Raw genomic sequence first — 22922 nt, forward strand, 5'->3', positions numbered from 1 at the left:
GTGAATTTAACTACTCTGGATACCTCACATAAGTGTAATTTGGCATGTGTCCTTTTGTGAATGGCTTATTTCACTTAGTATAAAGTCCCCTCCAGTTTCAACCATGTTGTAGCAGGTGTCAGAATCTTTGTTTTTAAGGCCAAACAGTATTCCAGTGTATGTTGTATAGAAAACCTCCCCTTCTCCTCTGGTGAATGTCTTCTTTACTCCCACTTACTACCACATGCACAACACTCTGACACCAGATGTGTTTCGCAGGGTGGGGAGAGGGGGGAGATTCCTCCACCAGGCCATTTCTCAGTGACACAAGCTGGCTGTCCCACAATTTAATCACTCTGACACTATCTGCCTGGATAGCCTCAGATCCTAAAGGTTAGGGTTCAGTGCCATGAGATTGTACCCCCCACTCCCCCCGACACACACTTCAAATGCCAATGGCAATACAGTTTGCAACTGGGCTTCTAACCAGTCAGCTGTAAGTTAGATGTTCCCATGAGCCCCTCTTCAGTTTCAATTAATTTGCTAGGGCAGCTCGCAGAACTCAGGAAAACAGTAGACTTACTGTTTAAAGGGTACAGATAAACATCTAGATGGAAAAACGTGTAGGGCAAGATATGTGTTTGCCCTCTGTGGGTGAGCCATCTCCAAGTACCTCCGTGTGTTCATGAACCTGGAAGCTCTCTGAACCCCATACTTTTGGGATTTTTGTGGCAACTTCATCACATGGGCATGTTGGATCATTAACTCCACTTCCAGCCCCTCTCCCCTCTCTTCAGGTGGGTGGGGCTGAAAATTCCAAACTTCTAATTAAGGCTTGGTCTTTCTGGTGACCAGCCCCCATCCAGGAGCCCACTGAGAGTTACCTCATTAGAACAAAAGACACTCTTATCACCCAGGAAATTCCAAGGGATTTAGGAGCTCTGGATTAGGAATTACAATCAAAGACCAAATATTAGAAGAAAAGATCTCCTAGTGCTCTTATCACTTAGGAAATTACAAGAGTTTTAGGAGTTCTGTGCCAGGAACCAGGGGTAGAAACCAATATAGATTTTTTTATTATCTTACATACATGGACACTGCATTTTGTTTCTCCACTGATGGACATTTGGGTAACTTTCACTTTTTGGCTATTATAAGTAATGCTACTATGAACATGAGTGTTCAAATATCTCTTCAAGTCCCTGCTTTCAGTTCTTTTGGATACATACCCAGAAGAGAAACTGCTGGATCATATGGGAAATTCTATTTTTAATTTTTGGAGGAATGGCTACACTGTTTTCCATAGTGGCTGCAGCATTTTATATTCCTACCAACAGTGCGCAGGCATTCCAACTTCTCTACATCCTTTCCAGTACTTGTTATTTTCTGTTTTCATTCTTGTTTTCTGAGAGTAGCATCCTAACGGGTGTGAGGTGCTTCAGCCACTTGTGTCATCACAAGAGCCACACAGACTTTGTTCCCATGAGCACATGTGCATTATCTCTTGCTGCCCAGAGTGTGGTCCATGGAGCAGCAGCATGGACACCACTTGGGTGTGTTTAGAATGCATCATCTCTACCTTCACTCTAGCCCTACAGAATCAGACTCCACACTTTAACAAGATCCCAGAGGAGTCTGAGAATCGCTAATCCACCTGCAGTGGGAGCTCTGTGGGAGCTCAGAGACTCAAAGAATATAAACTTCATTTGGGCTCTGCCTTTAATAAAATAAGGCCTTGTTGGAAAATCAAGTTGGAGTTTTTCTCTGGTTGATAGCTGTTTGGTACACTCATTCTGTCTCAAAGAAACAAACTTAGAAGGTATAAATATTAGATAAAAATACATACTTTCCCCACTCCGTGCGTTACTATGTAAAGATAATAGAAACACAAAGCAGAATAATGGATTTTCTTTTGTAAACTTGATTTCACCATCTGGCCTCTGTTGTTTTAGAAATTATATAGCACTAAACACATTTTTGTTCCATTCTCTAAATTCCATTACAGTTAAATTTAGGGCAAGAGAGTCAGTTTGGAGAAGGTAACAACAATGTAAAACCCTCTAGAGTTGTTCTTGCATTTTATGCTTGACAATAAATACATAGTAATCTTCTCTGTGTAACTGAAAGATGGGAGAGAAAGGGTGTCCCAGGCCAACATGAACAATGCATAGAGGCAAAGAGCCTAATAGTGATGACAATGTAACTTACTTCTATTGAATGGTTATTAGAAACTGAGCCCTATTGTAAGCATCTCATCTCCTATGGATTAATTTATTAACTAGTGTATGTGTCCAAATTGCAGACCGACACAGGCAATGTCAAAGACAGATCTAGAGACAGGAAGGGCCAATAAGGAAGGGTCAAGTCCAGACATTAGATTCCACTGTAAGTAAACATCTTCAGGGTAAACCAACCTGTGACTTGGTCCCATAGGGAACTGCAGACTTTTTTCCTGAAAGAGAGTGAATCATTCTTGCTCTCATGGGAATACCTTGGGCTACAATCTGAAATAAACCAAGAAATATCAATTTCAATTAGCATAATATGGCATCATAGAATAAGATAGATGTTGGTTTTAAAATGTGAGTTTTCAAATATTTTCAAAAAATTAAAAAAATAATGCAAAGAGCCGTGGAAGCACAGTGTTGTAGAAACTTAAGGAAAGCTATGTTCCTGTAGAACTTAATTTTTGATTTTTTTAACCTCTAGCTTTTGGAATCGACTTTTTTATCTGGTCTAAATCACATATTACAATTAAGGGAAATGGGTCAGTGTCAGAGATTTTCTCACGATCACAAAACAGAGCAATGCATGAGGAGTAAAACCCAGGACTCCCCAAACCCCATGCAAGGTATTTTCCCACACACATATCTGAGGAAACTGGAAATAGAACTGACATCCATACTGGCTTATATGATCATTGAAAAGGCACTTTGTCAGCAAAAGTATAGCAGAAAAATATATTACTTCTGTTCATATTTCCAAGCTACTGCTAGACAGTGAGAAGTTTGGCAACGCTGAGACTACATGAGGACCCAAAAGTCTTATCCAAACCCTTGAGGGCACATCAGTTTCAGGATTTTAAAGTTTTCAAATTTTAGATAGGTAATTCTAAGGATATCCCATAACACTCAGTGGACTCTGAGGCATCACCCCAAAACACAGCACAAATATCTGTAGCAAAACATATTCACACTAACCAAGATTTTTTTTTTTAAGCCATAAAAAGCGTCACATCTGGTCAAGTTTGCTGCTGAATCAGTGATGAGAAGTTTTCTGTTTCCAGAGCTCTTTGGAGTACAGAATTGTGGGTAAGAGATTATGGCTTGTATGGTCAAAAGAATGAGGTTTGTAGGCCGGCCTCCTGTCATCCTGGATGCAACCTCAGGTCACACTTCCTGTAGGCTGAGACCCACCATTGGATTGCAAACCCAGTGTCGGAAGAGATCATCAGGGAGAGTCACAGGATCCCCCTGCCCTCATCATGTCCCAGTTCCCCAGGCTGCCTCAAGTGTCCAATGTTCACCCTCCTGCCAAATTTAGAAGTTTGAAAACCTTTGTAGACTGAGTTTCCATGCAAAGGTTCTTGGCATTAATTGGTGCTTTGAGCCTGGATGAAATCAAGAGCATGCAATTGTTGGAAAATAGCAGGTATTATCTTTTACAAGGAAAATACATTAACAAGGTACCTGATCTTCCAGGCCAATGGCGTGCAAGGCTTGCCGTCCTCTGTAAGAAAGGGCCAAGTTAATGCTTCTTCCACGTGCAAATTTAGCCACTCGGAGATCTAAGACATTGAAAGTAGACTCTGTATTACACACAGCTCATTAATATCTTAGGACAGAGTGAGCAGATAGCACCTGAATAACTGGTGCATTCAGGACCAAGTTAAAAGACCTTGTTAACTCCTTTAAAGAAAACACTAACAGTAGTAATTTTGTATTAAGTTAAATTTAGATAGTTGAGGTTAAAAAAAAATGAAGTTCCTCTTTCTAAAAAAAAATTTCTTTTTAAAATGTAAAGAGATGGAAATGCAAGCTGATGCAGCCACTCTGGAAAACAGTATGGAGTTTCCTCAAAAAACAAAAAATAGAACTACCCTACAGCCCAGCAATTGCACTACTAGCCATTTATCCAAGGGATACAGGTGTGCTGCTTCGAAGGGACACATGCACCCCCATGTTTATAGCAGCACTATCAACAATAGCCAAAGTATGGAAAGAGCCCAAATGTCTATTGGTGGGTGAATGGATAAAGAAGATGTGGTGGTATATGTATACAATGGAGTATTGCTCGGCAATCAAAAAGATGAAATCTTGCCGTTTGCAACTTCGTGGATGGAACTGGGGGGTATTATGCTAAGTGAAATTAGTAGTCAGAGAAAGACAAAAATCATATGACTTCACTCATATGAGGACTTTTAGAGACAAAACAGATTAACATAAGGGAAGGGAAACAAAAATAATATAGAAACAGGGAGGGGGACAAAACAGAAGAGACTCATAAATATGGAGAACAAACTGAGGGTTACGGGAGGGGTTGTGGGAGGGGGGATGGGCTAAATGGGTAAGGGGCACTAAGGAATCTACTCCTGAAATCATTGTTGCACTATATACTAACTAATTTGGATGTAAATTAAAAATTTAATTAAAAAAATTAAAAAAATTAAAAATAAAAATAAAAAAATAAAAATAAAAAAATAAAATACCTATAAGGACACACACACACACACACACACACACACACACACAAAGGAAAGAGAAAAATGATAGAGGAATGTTTTACAGTGGAAATCTTTTTCTTGCTATTCTGAAATACCACTGATATACAATGGTTATATCAGTAAAAGAAAATGTAATGAGAAAGAAGTCAGAGAATCAGAACCACATCTCATAATTTTCAGTAATGTCTTACCTTCCCTAGCTTCATATACATCAACTTGGAAATTCCTCTTTGCAAGGAAGCATGCATTTAATGATCCAACCTAGGAATTAAAGCAACGTTTTTCATATTTTTATCTGACGTCACAAATATAGGGAATTTTTACTGGTAAAGTGCAGCATCATGTGTCATTGTATTTGTACTGTATTTGGCTGTCACATCGATTTATTCAGTCACTACCAGAAAGCACCATTGGAAAAATAGTGGGATTAACTCAGGATTAAACGGTATCATTTCAAGAGGTAGCTTTGGTGTTTTTTTTTTTTTTAATTTTTATAGTGAGATATAACTTTCATACATAAAGATCTTAAAACGTGTACAGTTTACAGAATCGTTAGAAAGCAAACATCCATATAACCGCCACTCTACCCATCCATACCTCCCCCACCTGCTCTCCAATTAAGATTCCCAGCCTTTCACCTATGAGTAAATGTTATTCTGACTTTTGTAATAACCCATCCTTGCTTTCCTATAGTTTTACCACTTAGGTATATATCCCAAGGCAGGATAGTTTAATTTTGTCTGCATTTGAATCACATAATTAGAATCACACTTATTATCTTTTCTTCTTTAACTCAACATAATGCTTCTGAGATTCGTCTATCTGCACATAAACTCCAGGTCACCCACTTTCATTACTGTATGATTCTTCATTGCATGAACATCTCACAGATTATTTAGCTGTTCTACTGTTGAAGCTGTTTCTGCTCTGGGAATATTTTTTCCCAGTTTTTTTCAAGTTTATTATTTTTTGAGAAAGAGAGAGTGAGAGCAGGGGAGAGGCAGAGAGAGAAAGAGAGAAAGAGGGAAAATCTCAAGCAGGCTCTGCACTGTCCGCCCAGAGCCCAATGTGGGGCTTGAACTCATAAAACTGTGAGATCATGACCTGAGCCGAAATCAAGAGTCGGGTGCTTAACTGACTGTGCCACCCAGGCACCCCTATTTTAATCCAGTTTTATTGCAATATAATTAACATATAACATTGTATAAATTTAACATACACAACATAATGATTTGATAAGTGTATACATTGTGAAATGATGGCCCAGGAATATTATTAACAATGCTGCAAAGTACATTTTTGTACATGTATTCTGGCACAGAGGTGCATAAATTTTCTGCAGGGTTCATACACAGAAGTGGAATTCCTGGTCAAAGGTTTATGTATCTTCACCTTTATTGTGTCAAACTGTTTCGAAATTTTGTACCAGTGTGTTTTCTCAACAGCAGTTTCTGACAGTCTATTTTTGCCAGCACTTGGTGTTCTCAAACTTTTAAATCTTCTGGTGAATGGGTAAGATAGGAAAGCACTTGGTTTTGATCTGCATATGACTGACTGCTAGAAAGGTCAAACTCTTTTTCATATACTGACTGGCTGTTTGGATCTCTTCCATAAAGTGCCTGTTTAAGCCTCTAGCCTATTTTCTATTGGATTATCTGTCTTTTTTTCCTACAGATAACTTGAGTTATTCATAGATCTGAGTACAGTCTTCATCATTTTTAGATGTTGCAAATGTCTTCTTACATTCTGTGGCTTCCCTTTTAAACTTTATAATATCTGGGGCGCCTGGGTGGCGCAGTCGGTTAAGCGTCCGACTTCAGCCAGGTCATGATCTCGCGGTCCGTGAGTTCGAGCCCTGCGTCAGGCTCTGGGCTGATGGCTCAGAGCCTGGAGCCTGTTTCCGATTCTGTGTCTCCCTCTCTCTCTGCCCCTCCCCCGTTCATGCTCTGTCTCTCTCTGTCCCAAAAATAAGTAAAAAATGTTGAAAAAAATTTAAAAAAAAAAAACTTTACAATATCTTTAAAGAATTTTTTTATTACTGAAGTATGATGACATATTGTTCTATTCATTTCAAGTGTGAGACTCTACAGTGGCTTTTAAAAAGGAGTTCTTTATTTTAATGCAGTCACCTTTATCCATCTTTGACATTATTAATAATGCATTTGGTATCTTGTTTAAGAAATGTTTTCCTACTTTGAGATTATGAAGAATTTTTTGTCTGTTGTCTTCTGAAGACTTTATAGTGTTGCCTTCTGACAGCTTTATGTAGGTTATAGCAATTTATTTACCGCCTCATTGCTAACAACTTATATTTTGTAAGATCATCCATATTCAATGATCACACTAGAATTTTCAGCAACATTGAATGTTGTTAACTAACTCTCTTGTTGACACCCTAACCTTCCTTTGTTTTCCAGTTGTCTTCATACATCTCTGGCCTTTCCTTCTTTTTCTCTTTCATCCTTGCAAGGAAAGACCGTCAAACATTAGAGTTTCTCAAGCTTCCAGCCTAGTCCATCATCCACATCCATGGGGATTCAAAGACTTTCATCTCTTACCCAGATCTCCTTCTTGAGCTCATGCATACAATGTTTCATTGCTGTAGCCTCCTAAATATCTCCAAGCACCTCAGAATCAATGGCTCCAAACTGAAACTCGTGATTTTGCCCTGCATTGTGTCAGTTCTCTCCACATATTCCTATGTAAATGAATGATATCCATTTATCCTATCCATCTAGTTACTCAGATTACTAAGTGTCATCCTTGGGACTTCTCTCCCCCTCATTCTCTGCATCCAATCCCTTCCAAGCTCTGCCAGTTCTACCTTATAATGTTTCTTTACCTATCTCTTTTCATTTTTACCCTTACGCTTCTATCATATCATGAGCATTATGCTTGACCAATGTCAGGCTTTCTGTCTATTCTACCAGCCAACCTATTCTCCGCAAGCAGCCATTTGGTGTAACGGTGAAATGGGTTATCTGAACTAACTTCTGCTACGAGGTAAAGGAAACATAGAGATGAACTTGATGTTTAGAGCCATGTCTGAGGGTATCCACTAATTGCAGGACCCATTGGGAACTTCAACAGAGTTTATGACCATGAAACTGGTTGGATAAAATCTGGGACTCAGGACAGCAACACTGATTTGGGAGGGTTTAATAAATCCTCAGGCTTTGAGTCAGGACCCTAAACAGGTACATCCTGGAAGTCAAGTAAACTGGAAATGAGCCAATGATCAAAGGGACAGTGGACTGCCTAGGAATCATCCCTAGTCCTGTTTGGATCATGTTCATCCATCCGGGACTGCTGTGAACCACAGCCACCTGACAGAAGCAAACAGAAGCCTCTCTAGAGAAAAATGCATCTTAGGCCTCAAATTTTCTCCACAATATTTGAAAACTATGCAGATCATATAGCCTTCTTTCAACTGCTTGTACACACCACACTCTTTCTGCCACCAGAGAATTTAGCACATACTATATCCATGGCCAAGAACCTTTTTCCTGTCCCTCTTTACTTGGTAAACCCCCATTCATCCTCAGGATTCCATTTGGTTTCACTTCCTTGAGGAAGCCTTCCTCGTTCAAGCTACCTCAACCCCCTTCTTATAAGTTCTCATGGTGCTACAGACTTTTCCTTTGAAAAATGTTAAGGGTTGAACTGTGCGCTCCCAAACTCACATGCTGCAGTCCTAACCCTGGGCCTTAGACTGTGACTTATTTGAAGACGGGATGTTTACAAAGGAAATTAAGTTAAAATGAAGTCATTAGGATGAACCTTAATCCAACATGACTGGTGTCCTTATAAAAAGGGGGATTTGAACACTGACACACATAGAGAGCAAAGATGACATTAAGAGACATGGGGAGAAGCTGGCCATCTGCAAGCCCAGGAGAGAGAGCTGGAACTAATCTGCTGAAACTTTGATCTTGGACTTCTAGCCTCCAGGATTCTAAGACGACAAAACTCTGTTCTTTAAGTCACTTGGTTTGTGGTATTTTGTTTAGCAGACCGCAGAAACTAAAAAGCTTTTCACATTTGGAAGTTTACAGCTTTAGGGAGATTGTGTGGTCAATATCTGTCTACCCTCCTGGGCTGCAAACTGGTTTTGCTCACCGTTTTATCCCTAGCCTCTACCATTGTGTTTGTAGCAGAATAAGTACTTGATCAATGTTTGTTGATTGTATAAATGAATGGTAGAGCTTAAATTTTTAAATAAAATTTGTAACCAAACCAAGCCAAAATTTACTGAGCAGCTATGATATATGATTTAATCTACTACACTTTAGAGATCTAAAGGTTATTAAGCTAAGTCTGTGGGAGCAGTAACACCTAATTCAGTTAAGAAGAGACAAACATATAAACCAACTAATACTTAGTAAACCATTTTTGAGTATGAAGGCCCACTTTTTACATAAACATTTTGCAGATACTCAGCATCATTTAAATTTCTAATATAGGTTCGTTAAAAATATATATAATGAATTTAATCACAGAATATTTACATATACCCCAAGAATAATTATAGTTGATCCTTGAACAATATGGGGGTTAGGAGTGCTGACCCCCTGCACAGTCAAAAATCCACCTATAACTTTTGACTCCCTGAAAACTTAACTACCAGTAGCCTACTGTTGACCCGAAGCCTTACCGATAACATATTAACACAAATTTTGTTATGTATATTATATACTGTATTCTTACATATAAAGTAAGCTAGAGAAAAGAAAATGTTATTAGGAAAATCATAAAGAAGAGAAAATACATTTATAGTACTGTACTATATTTATCAAAAAATCAACATATAAGTAGACCCACATAGTTCGAACTCTGATTGTTCAAGGGTCTACTGTATATTTGAGTCATGTAATTTTATTCAATTTTCCAAGTATTCTGTGTGCTATAGGTTGAGAGACCTTTCCTAGCAAAATAATTCTGGGACCTGAGGTGGAAATCAATATTAAAAAAACAAAACAAAACAAAACAAAAGGTAAATGCCTAGAGAACACACAAGAAAGGGATAAATTTTCCCTTGAGGGATGTGACAAATTTTATTTTTTAAAGATGGCCATAACAGTATATCCCATCCTACATACTATTCTACAGTTACGACCTCGATACTCCTTCATCAGAAGATGGAATTCATTTCTCCATTTCCTTGCATCCAGGAGGGTCTGTGATAACCTTGATCAATAAAATGCAGTAGATGTGACACTTGAGCTTTTTGCAGGCATAGTCTTTAGGTGGCCTGCAAGCTTCTGCTTCCTGCCTTCTGGAAGCCAGTGATCATTTAAGAAGAATAAATAACTGGAGGCTGCCATGTGTGAAAAACTCAAGTCACAAGGGCAGGCCATATGCAGTTCCCATCAAGAGCCTCAGCTGAGCTCTCTACTAATCAACAGCTCATACCAATTGGCTATCATGGGAGGGCACCATCTTGGATGTTCAGCTTGTCAAGCCCTCCATGACTGCAGCCATATGACAGACCACTCACAGAACTGTGAGGCATGGTAATAGAGTATTGTTTTAGGCCACTAAGCTTTAGAGTGGTTTGTTACATAGCAAAAGATAACCAGAACAAAGGGATTGGTAAAGAACTTCCTGGAAAACATTACTTTTGACTTGAGCTTTGAAAGATGAGACTATTTTGATATGTAGAGAAGAAGCAAGTTGATAAAGAGTAAGAATCCTCTTGGAAATTTAAAAACAACTCTCAAGAGATGCAGAAAAATTGCTATTTGAAAAATACTTATTGCTTCCCAAGTATTACAAGATGTCTATTCCTTGCTAGGTATTAAAAGTGATCCAGAGAAAATAGCTGCCTCAGGGAGTTCACAGTCCTATGTAGGTCTTCATTTTTTTCTAATATTATTTGACACACACACACACACACACACACACACATATTCCTATGTGCTACCCATGTGCTATGTGCTAGGGATACAACAGAGAGAGAGAGATACCAGGCCTCTCAAGGGGATTACAGTCAATTACCACACAAGGTGATCAACAATATAGTAGAGGAAGTTCAGCTATGAGAGTACAGAGGAAGGAGGCTCAAGTCAAATTAAGGGTGTGGAGTGGGATAGGGTATGACTTCCAGGAGAAAAAATGTAACTGAAGGAGGAGGATTCTAAGTAGAAGATGCACATGATAAACATTAAAAGTAACTACTAGAGAGAATGAAACAAATCTGATTTAGGAAACAACACTGATGATGGACAGTGCCCTTGAAGTGGTCATGATGTATACTGCTCTACTCCTTTAATCTGCACTTCAGCCATGTGAAGGAGGTACTGTTGTTATCTTGTCTCATGGGTACAGAAATTGAGGCACAGAGAAGTGAAATGGCTTACCTAAGTTTACACAGCTAGTGAGTGCTGAAGTTGATGTGGAGATTCAAATGGATCCAGTCTGGTTCCAGAATATGAGTGCTTTATCAATAAAATAGAAGTGTGTCTGGATACCATTGGAGATACAGTTGAAGATGGAGACTGAATTTATAGTGGCACCAAGATGTGAGGTTAGGTTGTATTTTTTCTTGCAGCACTGAACTGTGCAGAGGAAGAAACCCACTGGAATCAAGGAAGGGTGGGTTTTGGCCATTTGGATGGGATGGAAAGCAAGAACTTGAAGATTTTATTTGAACTGATGGACAGTAACCACCAAGTTGGATGAAATGCAAGGAAAGCAGCAGAAGGCTCCCGAACAGGGAGAAGTAGGAGGTCCCTGTAAAGAGCAGATGTAGTAGAGGCAACTGTGTGAGGGAGTGAGGAGGTTTTTAATCAGAGTCCAAGGTCTGACTCTGTTGCCCTAGATGGAGCAGTGCTGTGGGATGACAAGGTCCAAGTCCAACATGGGTCATGGGACTTGGAGGCTGAAGTATGGTGGAGATTGAAGAAACTGGAAGTGTGCAGTTCAAAGATTAAGGGGCTAGGGAACTGCATGGGTCATCCATGTGAATGTTGATAGTCCCTCAGGGTGAATGGTGGGGCTGGGATCTAGAAAAAAGATTATGTGAAAGTGCTGGAATCCTCAGTACTGGTGGGAAGTGGCTCAGGTTGATTGACAACAACAGAATGGAATATAAGTAGATGACACAAGCCTCAGAAGGTTTGCAAATAACACGGAAGCCTACAAGTCCAGAAGTTGCAGTGTAGAGTAAGGATACCATGCCAACTCCCCATCCAGACATACTCAAGATGTGGGAGAAGGCCGCAAGTTTTAAACTAAAGCCAGGAGTTTCAGGGGAAAGTCAACAAGTAAAGTGAACACACTGGAAATTTTGCTTACCATAAAACTGAGATCCAGAGGACCCTCTGGAAGGGAAGGTAGCAGTGAGAAGCTGGAGAGAGGAATCACAGAGCTAGATGGGGGCACATCTGGGAGAGGGTACTCCCCATGGTTCCCTCCAGGAGCCCAGAGGTGGGAGGCCTCAGAGGTTCTCAGCAGCTCCCTGGTGGTTTAGGAGCTAAGGAGAGGGCCATGCCCCAGCTCAATGTTCAGGGTCTGTCAGTACAGGAGCAGGCACAGGCTGACACGAATCTTGCCTTCTATTTCTTCCATGCCAGTGTTTCCTCCTCTGCTCCAAATCACCTTCACATCTAAGCACCTATGTTTGTTTTTTGTTTGTTTGTTTTTGTTTTAAATAATCCAATGGTTCAAGCTTGGGTTCCTGTCACCATTCATTGATACTGTGGCCACGAAACTTCCTTCGTATCATTCAATTTCTGTAGACTGATGATAGTTATTTTTAAAACTTTGCTCCTATTTAATCATTATGTGCGTAGAAAGGTTTCAAATTTAATTTTTTTGCAAAGCAGTTCACATATTTAATATTCTGGAAGGCCAGCCAAGAATCCCTGTTCAATTATTTTGTTAAAATAAATATGCCAGGGTTGAGGTGGGGGATGAATAGATGGATCACAAAGGATTTTTTAGGACATTGAAAACACTCTATATTATACCCTAAGGGTAAATACATGTCATTATACATTTGTCCAAACCCACAGAATGTACTGCAATGTACACTATGGACTTTGAGTGATGATGATGTGTCAATGTAGGCTCATCAATTGTAGCAAATATCCCAATTTTGTGGGGGATGCTGGTAACAAGGGAGGCGATGCATGTGTGGGAGCTGGAAATATTGGGAAATCTCTGTACCTTCTCCTTAATTTTGCTGTGAACCTAAAACTGCTCTAAACAAAAGTCGTAATAAATAAACCATTTATTTCCCATGTAGCCACTATTGAAATTATGAACACATTCCTTGCTGGCATTTGATGTGTCTGAATAGATCATTACAAGTTGTTCTCCTTTTAATCCCTCAATCTGATTGCTTTCTTTTCAATTCTTCAATCTGAAGTGAGTTCATCTCTATTTCTGGCATCACTTTCTCAACAGTGGTCAAGATGCCTCAACTACCAGTATGACTCGGTGCCTGGCACAGAACACTGTGTGTCTTAACATCTTTTGCATAACTTTTAACTTCTTTCCAGCACAGCCTTAGACTCAGTTTTCCCCCCACTATAGCTCCTTTGATTTACTTCTTTGAAAAACAAACATGTTAAATTTCTTACTTCTCTGCTCTCTTCCAACTTATGAAAACTTTCCTGTCTATCTATATTCCTTTCATTTGTGTGTTAAAGAACATCTAGTAAGGGCAATAGTAGTGATGTTTGTATTAGTGAAAATAAATCTGGAAGATTAGAAAACAATTACAGAAGTGAATAAAGCCTAAATGGACTAAGTCTCCCTGAAGAAAAAGAGAAAGGCTTGAGAAATGTCTCTTTCTTTCACAGTGTATAGTTCTAACTGCTCCTTTTATGGTGGAAGCAAGACTGGGAAGGATACTGGTAAGGAGACCAACAGGGTCAGGAATGTTGGAATAAAGCTAAATCTAGTAATGTGGAAGTTGATCTTCCTTATTGGGAAAACAGGTCAGACAAGGAGCACATACAAGCCACAATCTAGGTGACTAATGATCAGTGATAACCTGAGGTGGGAAATAATCTAAGAGTAGACAGAAGCAAGAAATGCCCTCATCCATTTCCTGGGAAGTCAGCTACAAGAAAGGATGTAAAAGCAAGTCTCAGTGACTGTGCTCAGAACAGACTCAGTTCCAAGCCAGTGGGGGGCCACTGGTCTACTTTCATGAGTTTCTTAGGCTCCTTTTCTTTGACCCATATTGATTCCAGGATCTGGGGAGAGGAAGCTGCCTAGAGTGGATATTCCTCTTCAGCCTTTTCTAAGGTTGGCAGGTATTGATCCCTCTCCAGTACCCAACATTTCTTGCGTGTTCGCCAACTGAACACGTATACATGGTTCCTCATGGGGCAAGGGGAGATGGAATGCCAAGTGATGTGGACACAATAGGATTAAACATAATCTTGGTTCATGAAAAATCACGTGTTAGAGAGAATGAGGCCCAGTGGAAACTCTTATACATTACTAGTGATGATGTTGTCAAACTGAATACTCATATATCTGACAAATCTGCAATGTATCTTTAAGGCATATGCCTAGGGGGCACAAGTCAGAATGTTCAGAGCAGTACTCTTCATAACTAAAGCAGGCAAACAAAAATACTGGAAACAGCCCAAATGGCCATCAAAGAGGAATGAAAAATAAATCATGGCATATTCACACAATGAAAGGAAATAATATGAATATTTTAGTAGTACTATAAGGGAAAAGAATAAGCCCCAGATGATTTCATTCTGCATGGCACTCTGATAAATAAAGAGAACCAACCCTAAACCACAGATATATGTAGACATGTAAATTTTAGAAGCATGTATGTGAATTATTTATGTGTGTTTATATGAGATAAATATATCATATATACATAGAACTTATGCAAGTGAATGATAAACACAAGATTCAGGGCAATGTTTATAATTAGCACAGAGGGTGATAGATGTCATTGGCAATGTGTTAATTCTAGTGTTAAGTGGTGAGGTGAGTTACTACTTCTTATTATAATTAATAAACAAGAAGAAAAGTAAATAAAAGTCTTCTGCAAGACCACAGTGTGTTCATATATATGTAGGTGTTATACAAGCTCAGCTAGAAGGATTAGTAACATAGCTAATAAAGTGCTTTTGTCATTCTACCTTTATTTCCCCTTCTCACCTTCTGTAAAATGTGCTTAATTGGAACTGTCAGCACCTTCTTTAGTTGTTACACTGGCAAAAAAGCTAATAAGACATAAAGATATAAATGGAAAGGAAAATGTGTGTAAACCACCGTGAGCCCACCACAGACTCTCAGTTAAGGCTCAGCTGGTTTCTCAGCATAACTAGAGATGAGAGAGGTGAAAGGAGAGAAGAAATGGGGCAGGGTAGGATACCTAGGAGCAGTACAGGCTTTCCATGATGTGTGTTCTTGGAGGTCAGCCTTGACAGAGAAAGGGCGGTTCTATTAAGTTTGCAGACAATTATGAAATGTCTCTATATTTATTTTGAATCACCAAAAGTCCACAAGAGTAAACTGTTTGATCATAGAATAATTTGCAAGTTAAAAGCTTTAATAACAACTAGTCAAGCCTGTTCATACATAAACAGAGCTCTGAGGTGATTCCTTGGTTACATAATTATGGATTGACCCCGTTGTTCTTCTGTTTCTCTGCCTTCTTTTCCTGTCTCTTCTGACTTCTTTTTTTGCAAGTCATATGTTTGACCCCACCCTGGCCCATAATATTGATGCCTAACTTACTAATTAAAAACATCGTTTGAGGGGCACCTGGGTGGCTCAGTTGGTTGTCTCCGACTTCAGCTCAGGTCATGATCTCATGGCTCAGCTCATGAGTTCAAGCCCCAAGTCAGGCTCTGTGCTGATGGCTCAGAGCCTGGAGCCTGCTTCAAATTCTGTGCTTCCTTCTCTCTCTGCCCCTCCCCTGCTCATGCTCTGTCTCTGTCTCTCTCTCAAAAATAAACATTAAAAAAAATTGAAAATTTCTTTTATGTAAATACTGAAGTATGCATCCCTGGTGTTTAGCTGTCTCATTTTTATGCAAGAGGATTCGCCAAGTTTCTGCGGGTTCTCATGTGACCTCTGGCAATGATTGTTCAGGAAAACTGTACCTTTTAATTTATAAATCCTGACCCTAGTAGGGAGGAGCATCATAATTATAAAAATGTCATGCATTTTATGCCTCTTTATTATGTGTTTGAAATTAATCTGATAATGTAATGTTAAGTGGTGTTGACTACTTTTGACTTAATGAAACATAAAACTCTCCCTAAGAATCATAGGCCTTCCTAAGTTTGTCACCAAACAGAAAAGCCTGTTTATATCTCCCACTCATTGAATGATACTTTGATTTCTCAACAATTTGATCTTTGGACATATCAGTGTAATGAAAAGAACCAGATTGTTAACTGCACTTACTGTGAAATTAGCACATAAAAATGTCTTCATACTTGAGTAGTAATGATTACATCTGCTACAATTGAGTGCTATTGCATATATGTTTTAATATTTAAGCCTTAGCCTGAACTCTCCAGCCTGTATCATCTGGACTTGTTCTTTGAAGCCAAGAAGTAGTCTTGATTGTCCTCCTCGGATGATGAAAAAGTGAATGTCACACACACTTACTGTGAGTGTTCTTAGGACTTTTTCTCTAGCCTTGATCCCTCTCCTGAACTCGTGTCTGTTTAGTGAACCTCTTTCTACCTGGGGGTCTTACAGGCATCTCCATCTCAACATGCCTCAAATACAACTTATTCCCCTCCCTCAGGCTTCAAACCTCCACCTTCTGGATTCCATGTTAGAGAATGGCAACTCTGTCCACTAGTTCAACCAACCAGGATACTTCGGAGAATGTTTAACACCCCTTTTACTTGCCAATATACATTTAATCAGGCAACAAGGCCTATTGATCCTCTTGAACCTTTCTCAAAATAGACCTCCTACTCATAGTCTCCATTCTCTTTCTAGGGTCCTCATGATCTTTCTTTCTTTCTTTCTTTTTAAATTTTTTTAACCTTTATTTATTTATTTTTTTTTTTGAGACAGAGAAAGACAGAGCATGAATGGGAGAGGGTCAGAGAGAGGGAGACACAGAATCTGAAACAGGCTCCAGGCTCTAAGCTGTCAGCACAGAGCCCAACGTGGGGCTCGAACTCACGGACCGCGAGATCGTGACCTGAGCCGAAGTCGGCCGCTTAACCGACTGAGCCACCCAGGCGCCCCATCTTTCTTTCTTTTTTTAATATGAAATTTATTGTCAAATTGGTTTCCATACAACACTCAGTGCTCATCCCAACAGGTGCCCTCCTCAGTGCCCATCACCCACTTACCCCTCCCTCACACCCCCCATCAACCCTCAGTTTATTCTCAGTTTTTAAGAGTCTCTTATGGTTTGCCTCCTTCCCTCTCTGTAACTTTTTTTCCCTTCCCCTCCCCCATGGTCTTCTGTTAAGTTTCTCAGGATCCACATAAGAGTGAAAACATATGGTATCTGTCTTCTCTGTATGACTTATTTCACTTAGCATAACACTTTCCACACCCATCCACATTGCTACAAAAGGCCATATTTCGTTCTTTCTCATTGCCAAGTAGTATTCCATTGTATATATAAACCACAACTTCTTTATCCATTCATCAGTTGATGGACATTTAGGCTCTTTCCATAATTTGGCTATTGTTGAGTGTTGCCATAAACATTGGGGTACAGGTTCCCTTATGCATCAGCACTCCTGTGTCCCTTGGGTAAATTCCTAGCAGTGCTATTGCTGGGTCATAGGGTAGATCTATTTTTAATTTTTGAGGAACCTCCACACTGTTTTCCAGAGTGGCTGCACCAATTTGCATTCCCACCAACAGTGCAAGAGGGTTCCCGTTTCTCCACATCCTCTCCAGCATCTATAGTCTCCTGATTTGTTCATTTTAGCCACTCTCACTGGCGTGAGGTGGTATCTCAGTGTGGTTTTGATTTGTATTTCCCTGATGAGGAGTGATATTGAGCATCTCTTCATGTGCCTGTTGGCCATTTGGATGTCTCCTTTAGAGAAGTGCCTATTCATGTCTTCTGCCCATTTGTTCACTGGATTATTTAGATAAAAAGCTTCTGCAGTGCAAAGGAAACAAAACAAAACTAGAAGGCAACTGACAGAATGGGAAAAGATATTTGCAAATAACATACTGGACAAAGAGCTAGTATCCAAAATCTATAAAGAACTCACCAAACCCCACACCTGAAAAACAAATAATCCAGTGAAGAAATGGGCAGAAGACATGAATAGACACTTCTCTAAAGAAGTCATGACCTTTCATCTGGACTACTGTGATGGTTTTCCAAGAATCTTCCCAGTCTCTACCTATTCAAGCCATACTCCACACTGGCCGGGGTGTCTCTTAGGAGACAAAAATTAGAGGATGAATTTTTTTTTTGTCTTAAAGTCCTTTATTAGCTCCTCATAAGTCTGCAGAAAAAAGTCCCAAATTTTTAACATGAACTAAAAGATTCTTACATGTGACCCCAACTTCTCTTTTCAATTCATTTTTTTGCCATTCTCTGTCTTAGGCATACCAAAGTTACTGCACATTTCTTGAATACGCCATGCGTTTTTATACTCCATGCCTTTGAATATAATGTTCCCTTTACTTGAACTATCCTTTCCTGCTTTCTGTATCTGTAAAATGCTTAGCCTTCTTTCAAGACTCATGTTCTCAGTGCCATTTTTCTTGATGCCTCTCCTCCTCCAAAAGAGGAGAATCTATAATTCTGCAGATATCTGTATGAATATATGTGTTTTAATATCTATCACAATGAACTGAATTAATTATTTACATTCCTGTCTGACTTTCCCACAGGCTGTAAGTTCCCAGAGAGTAATGATATTGGGAAGACTCATATTTTATCACTCTTTCTATTTCTAGTCCAAGCCACAATACCTGATACTTAGTAAGAACTCAACATTTTTAAATTAAAAAGTTAAAAAACACAGATAAATATGAAGGAAAAAACTAATCTTCCACAATCTTACCATCAGGAAGAACCAGTGTTAAAATTTTCTATGTATATAAAACATAATATTTCTCTTAAAAATGGTAGCATATTGTAGATTTTATTTTATTATTTTGTTTAAAAAAATAATAGTATATTGTGAATATATTCCATGTCATAAATACTTTATTTATTTTATTTATTTATGAAGTTTTATTTATTTATCTTGAGAGAGAGAATGCATAGGCAGGGGAGGGACAGAGAGAGAGAGGGAGAGAGGGAGAAGTCCAAAGAGGCTCTGCAGCATCAGCACAGAGACTGATGCAAGGCTTGAACTCATGAACGGTGAGATCATGGCCTGAGCTGAAACCAAGAGCCTGATGCTTAACCAACTAAGCCACCCAGGAAATCCCAGAAAATATTTTAAATCAAAATATTAAAATAATTGCTTTACATTACCTTGTATGCAATGCCCTTATATTTGGACATTAAACTATTTTAATTTTTTGGATTATAAACGATCATAATGCACCCATTTATTTCTTTTGATAAAATTGCGATAATGAAATGGTGCCCCATTGGCTCCTGGGTCTTAGCACCAGGGAGGAATAAAGATAATAGCGGAATGAAAGCAGATAGAGTGGAGAGAAAGAAGGGGGTCTGAAATAAGTTGGGGAGAGGATGCTGACAGCCTAGACTGTTGTAGGAGTTTGTCTGATCTTCTCTGGTTTTGTTTTTGGAGTAGCTACAAAGCAGGTGAAAGAAACTGAGAGTGTGTGGGACAAGATTATTTTTAAGGTTTTGTTGCAGGTTTTGAATTTCCCCAGACTTGGTGTTTTTGAGAGACCACATTAAAGATTCTTAATTGCTTTTCATCTCTCTTAGGTTGAAGGATAATTGTTCCTCTGAAGGCAATACCTCTCTGAGGCCAGCTTCGAGAACGAAATAGCTCGTGCAGCTTTCTGAAATCCGCCCCCCCACACACACACATTTTTAAGAATATTGATAGATACAGAGTTTTTCAAACTGTCTTCCAGAAAAGAAGTACCAAGTTAGGTCACCACCAACAGTGAGTGATCCCTAAATATGAGGGGACAACAATCACTCATGTGTGAGGACTTTTCTCTTTGAGTGGACAGATGTATGTGTGGATCATGGACAAACTGTCCAAAAGTATTTGGGGACAAATGATAAGGAAAGCAAAACAGACAGTTAAGCTTCGAGGCAGTTAAGCTTTGAGCTCCCTAAAGATGTTGGTTCCATTGCAGGTACTGCTCACACAGCAGTAAATGAGCAAACTCTGAGGGGTGAATGATCAAACTCTGTGTTACATAGGTAACAGTGTAGTTCATGAGGCACCTTAAGAGTCTCTCTGGGGAGGCGCCTGGGTGGCTTGGTCGGTTAAGCGTCCGACTTCGGCTCAGGACATGATCTCACGGTCCTCTGACAGCTCAGAGCCTGGAGCCTGTTTCAGATTCTGTGTCTCCCTCTCTCTCTGACCCTCCCCCGTTCATGCTCTGTCTCTCTCTGTCTCAAAAATAAATAAACGTTAAAAAAAAATTAAAAAAAAAAAAGAGTGTCTGGGTAACAAAAAAAAAAAAATCTCAAAGCGTTAGTCAAACCTCCTGGAGAATTAGAGATACAGCTAAATACTAATCATAAACCTGTTTGATGAGAGGGATCAAAGCACAAGGAGAACTAGAAAAGAGGCTGAGGAAAGCTACAGAGTGAGATCAAAACTTGTCCCTAGCCATAGAGCAAATTCAGGATGACTTCTACAGCCACAGAGAAATCCACTCCACTCCTGTTTGTAGAAGGTGCTAGATAGATATTAGTGTGGGGGCACCTGGATGGCTCAGTCGGTTAAGTGCCCAATTCCAGTTCAGGTCATGATCTCCTGGTTCATGGGATCAAGCCTGGCATTGGGCTCTGTGCTGACAGTTCAGACCCTGGAGCCTGCTTCGGATTCTATCTCCCTCTCTCTCTGCCCCTCCCCTGTTCATGTGCACGCATGCTCTCTCTTAAAAATGAATAAACATTTTTAAAAATTTTTAAGAAGGGATAGATATTAGTGCAGAAATGAGCGTTTCCCATATATAAGTTTCGGTGACTAGAGAGTAGAAATCAAGAGTAGAGTGAATAGAGTTTTATTTACTTTCATATTAATAAAATAAGAATAAGAATAAAGGCTCATAGTAATTATGTTCTTTACATGGTTTGTCTTGTTAACATTTGCAGAAAATAAAAAATGTGCACTTGAACCAGGCTATCTATAGGCCTTGACCTAAGATTATAGATAATCGACGGCTTATACGTATCTAGGATATTTGGCAAAAGTAAAAATTCTAGGTGACATTTGATTTCTACTTTTGCAAAGACCAGATTGGGAACAAAGCTAGAGGTGTGTGGGTAAGAAAGTGTGAAAAGGAAGCAGTCAAATTTTAGAGTTAAAAGAGGTAGCGATCTGGTGTTCTGTGGTATTTCCTGTCCTCCCAACTGATTATAGTCCCCTCATTACCAAATGCTCCTTCTGTTGCAATCAGCTGAGCGAAGAGTGCCTGGTGAGGTCAAAAGATCCCAAGAATACAGGACAGAAACACACTCCTGTGCCAATATAGCCTCAAGACCACTTTAAGCCTATAAATCCATGAGGGAACCTGACATCTATAGACATGACACGCACCCTCTCCTAGAGTCAAGGATCAGTTGTTTCTAAGACAATTTCATCAACAGAGGCCACTAACCTGATTTGAATACCAGTGGACAGGTCATGATTATGGACAACAAGTCATAAAATTTGGTATTCTCCTCAATCGAATATTTTGAAAGACTTTAACCTCTAAATACCTTTTCAAGGAGAATTTTGCTAGCACAATCATAGGGAGAATGAATCACAAAACAATGTGTAGTGGGGTTGCTTATCAGCAGAGGAGACAGAAGAAATCCTTCAATGACACCCTGTGATACATCTTTGGAATGTGTGCTACAACAGTGGGCACATTCAACAGTGGTGACAGCTGAGCCTGGAATCCTCAGTAGTTCTTTCAGCTAATGCTCCTGGCTTCACACAGAAAATGAGGGCTCAAGGAGCTGTAGCTGTCACCCAAAGAGTGCCCTTTGGCTCGGCCATTTCTATCATATTGCTAAACACTGATAATAGTCATCAGAAGCAGCATTTCTGAATACCAAGGACCTGAGGATGAACATAGCTTGAGGACACTGGACAGGTTAGATAGACTTTCTTTTGACTTCACTGGCTTGTCACTTTGCAAAAAGAGAAAACATAGGGGCACCTGGGAGTTTCAGTTGGTTGAGCGGCTAACTCTTGGTTTCCGCCCAGGTCATGATCTCTCGGTTTATGAGCTTGAGCCCTGCATCCTCCTCCGCGCTGAGAGTGTGGAGCCTGCTCTGGATTTTCTCTCTGCCCTTCTCTTGCTTGTGCTCTCTCTCTCTCTCTCTCTCTCTCAAAATAAACTTAAAAAAAAAAAAACAAAACCAGAAAACATAACACAGAATAAAGAAGATTCTATGGGATTTTTCCCCTGAGGCTAACTTGTTAGAATTGGAAAGCTACACCTGTAGCCTGAAACATAGAGGTTATTTTTCAAATCCTTTTTCAAGGATGACATTCCTTATGACACCATTCTGATGGAAAACATTGTCTTTCTTTTGATTGCCCACAAGTTGTAAATGCATGATGCCTTACTTTCTTCTGAAAGCAAACTCAAACACACAAAACATGTTAGTGTGTTTGACAGTATAAGGCACTGGGATAACCTTTATAAAAGGGAAGGGAGTAGGACCCAAAGATAAGACAATATGAAGAATTATATTAAGGTTAAATGTCTTCCATGGGGAAATAACCCATGCGTATCAATAACTTGTAAAGAATGCAGCATATGATAAAAGCAAACAAAACCCTGTGGGCATTTCCAGGAGGCAAGAGGACTTTATGGGTTGATCCCTCAGCTGCCAGGAGGTAATCCCATCTGCAGGAGAAGGGTTTAGGAAGCAGTGTGTCACAGAAAGAGGAAAATGTCTAAATCGTACAGTGATTTTTCTAAATATTCAGATTAAGGTTTTTGTAAAATTTTCAGGGTTTAGTTTCTTTCATCTTTAGTTTCTCAATGAGAGTTCCTTCATTTATCTGTGGATTCCTTCTGACCTCTTTGATTTGGCTTGTCTTCAAAGAAAAGAAATTAATTGGCCTATCACAGGATCAGATGGCCACTTACAGCAAGGCAAGGGCAATTCTTAGAGGGT

General features: G+C 39.5%; 1 protein-coding gene across 1 annotated transcript in view; it reads right to left on the reverse strand.

Annotated features, from left to right (window-relative positions):
- KMO (kynurenine 3-monooxygenase) overlaps nucleotides 1–22922 on the reverse strand; it is a 57480-nt gene that overhangs the window by 31069 nt on the left and 3489 nt on the right. Inside the window, 3 exon segments of the mRNA XM_043568633.1 lie at nucleotides 2394–2483; nucleotides 3669–3766; nucleotides 4894–4963. Coding sequence (XP_043424568.1) covers nucleotides 2394–2483; nucleotides 3669–3766; nucleotides 4894–4963 — 258 coding nt within the window.

This window comes from Prionailurus bengalensis, chromosome E4 (assembly GCF_016509475.1).
Source record: "Prionailurus bengalensis isolate Pbe53 chromosome E4, Fcat_Pben_1.1_paternal_pri, whole genome shotgun sequence".
Lineage (NCBI taxonomy): Eukaryota > Metazoa > Chordata > Mammalia > Carnivora > Felidae > Prionailurus > Prionailurus bengalensis.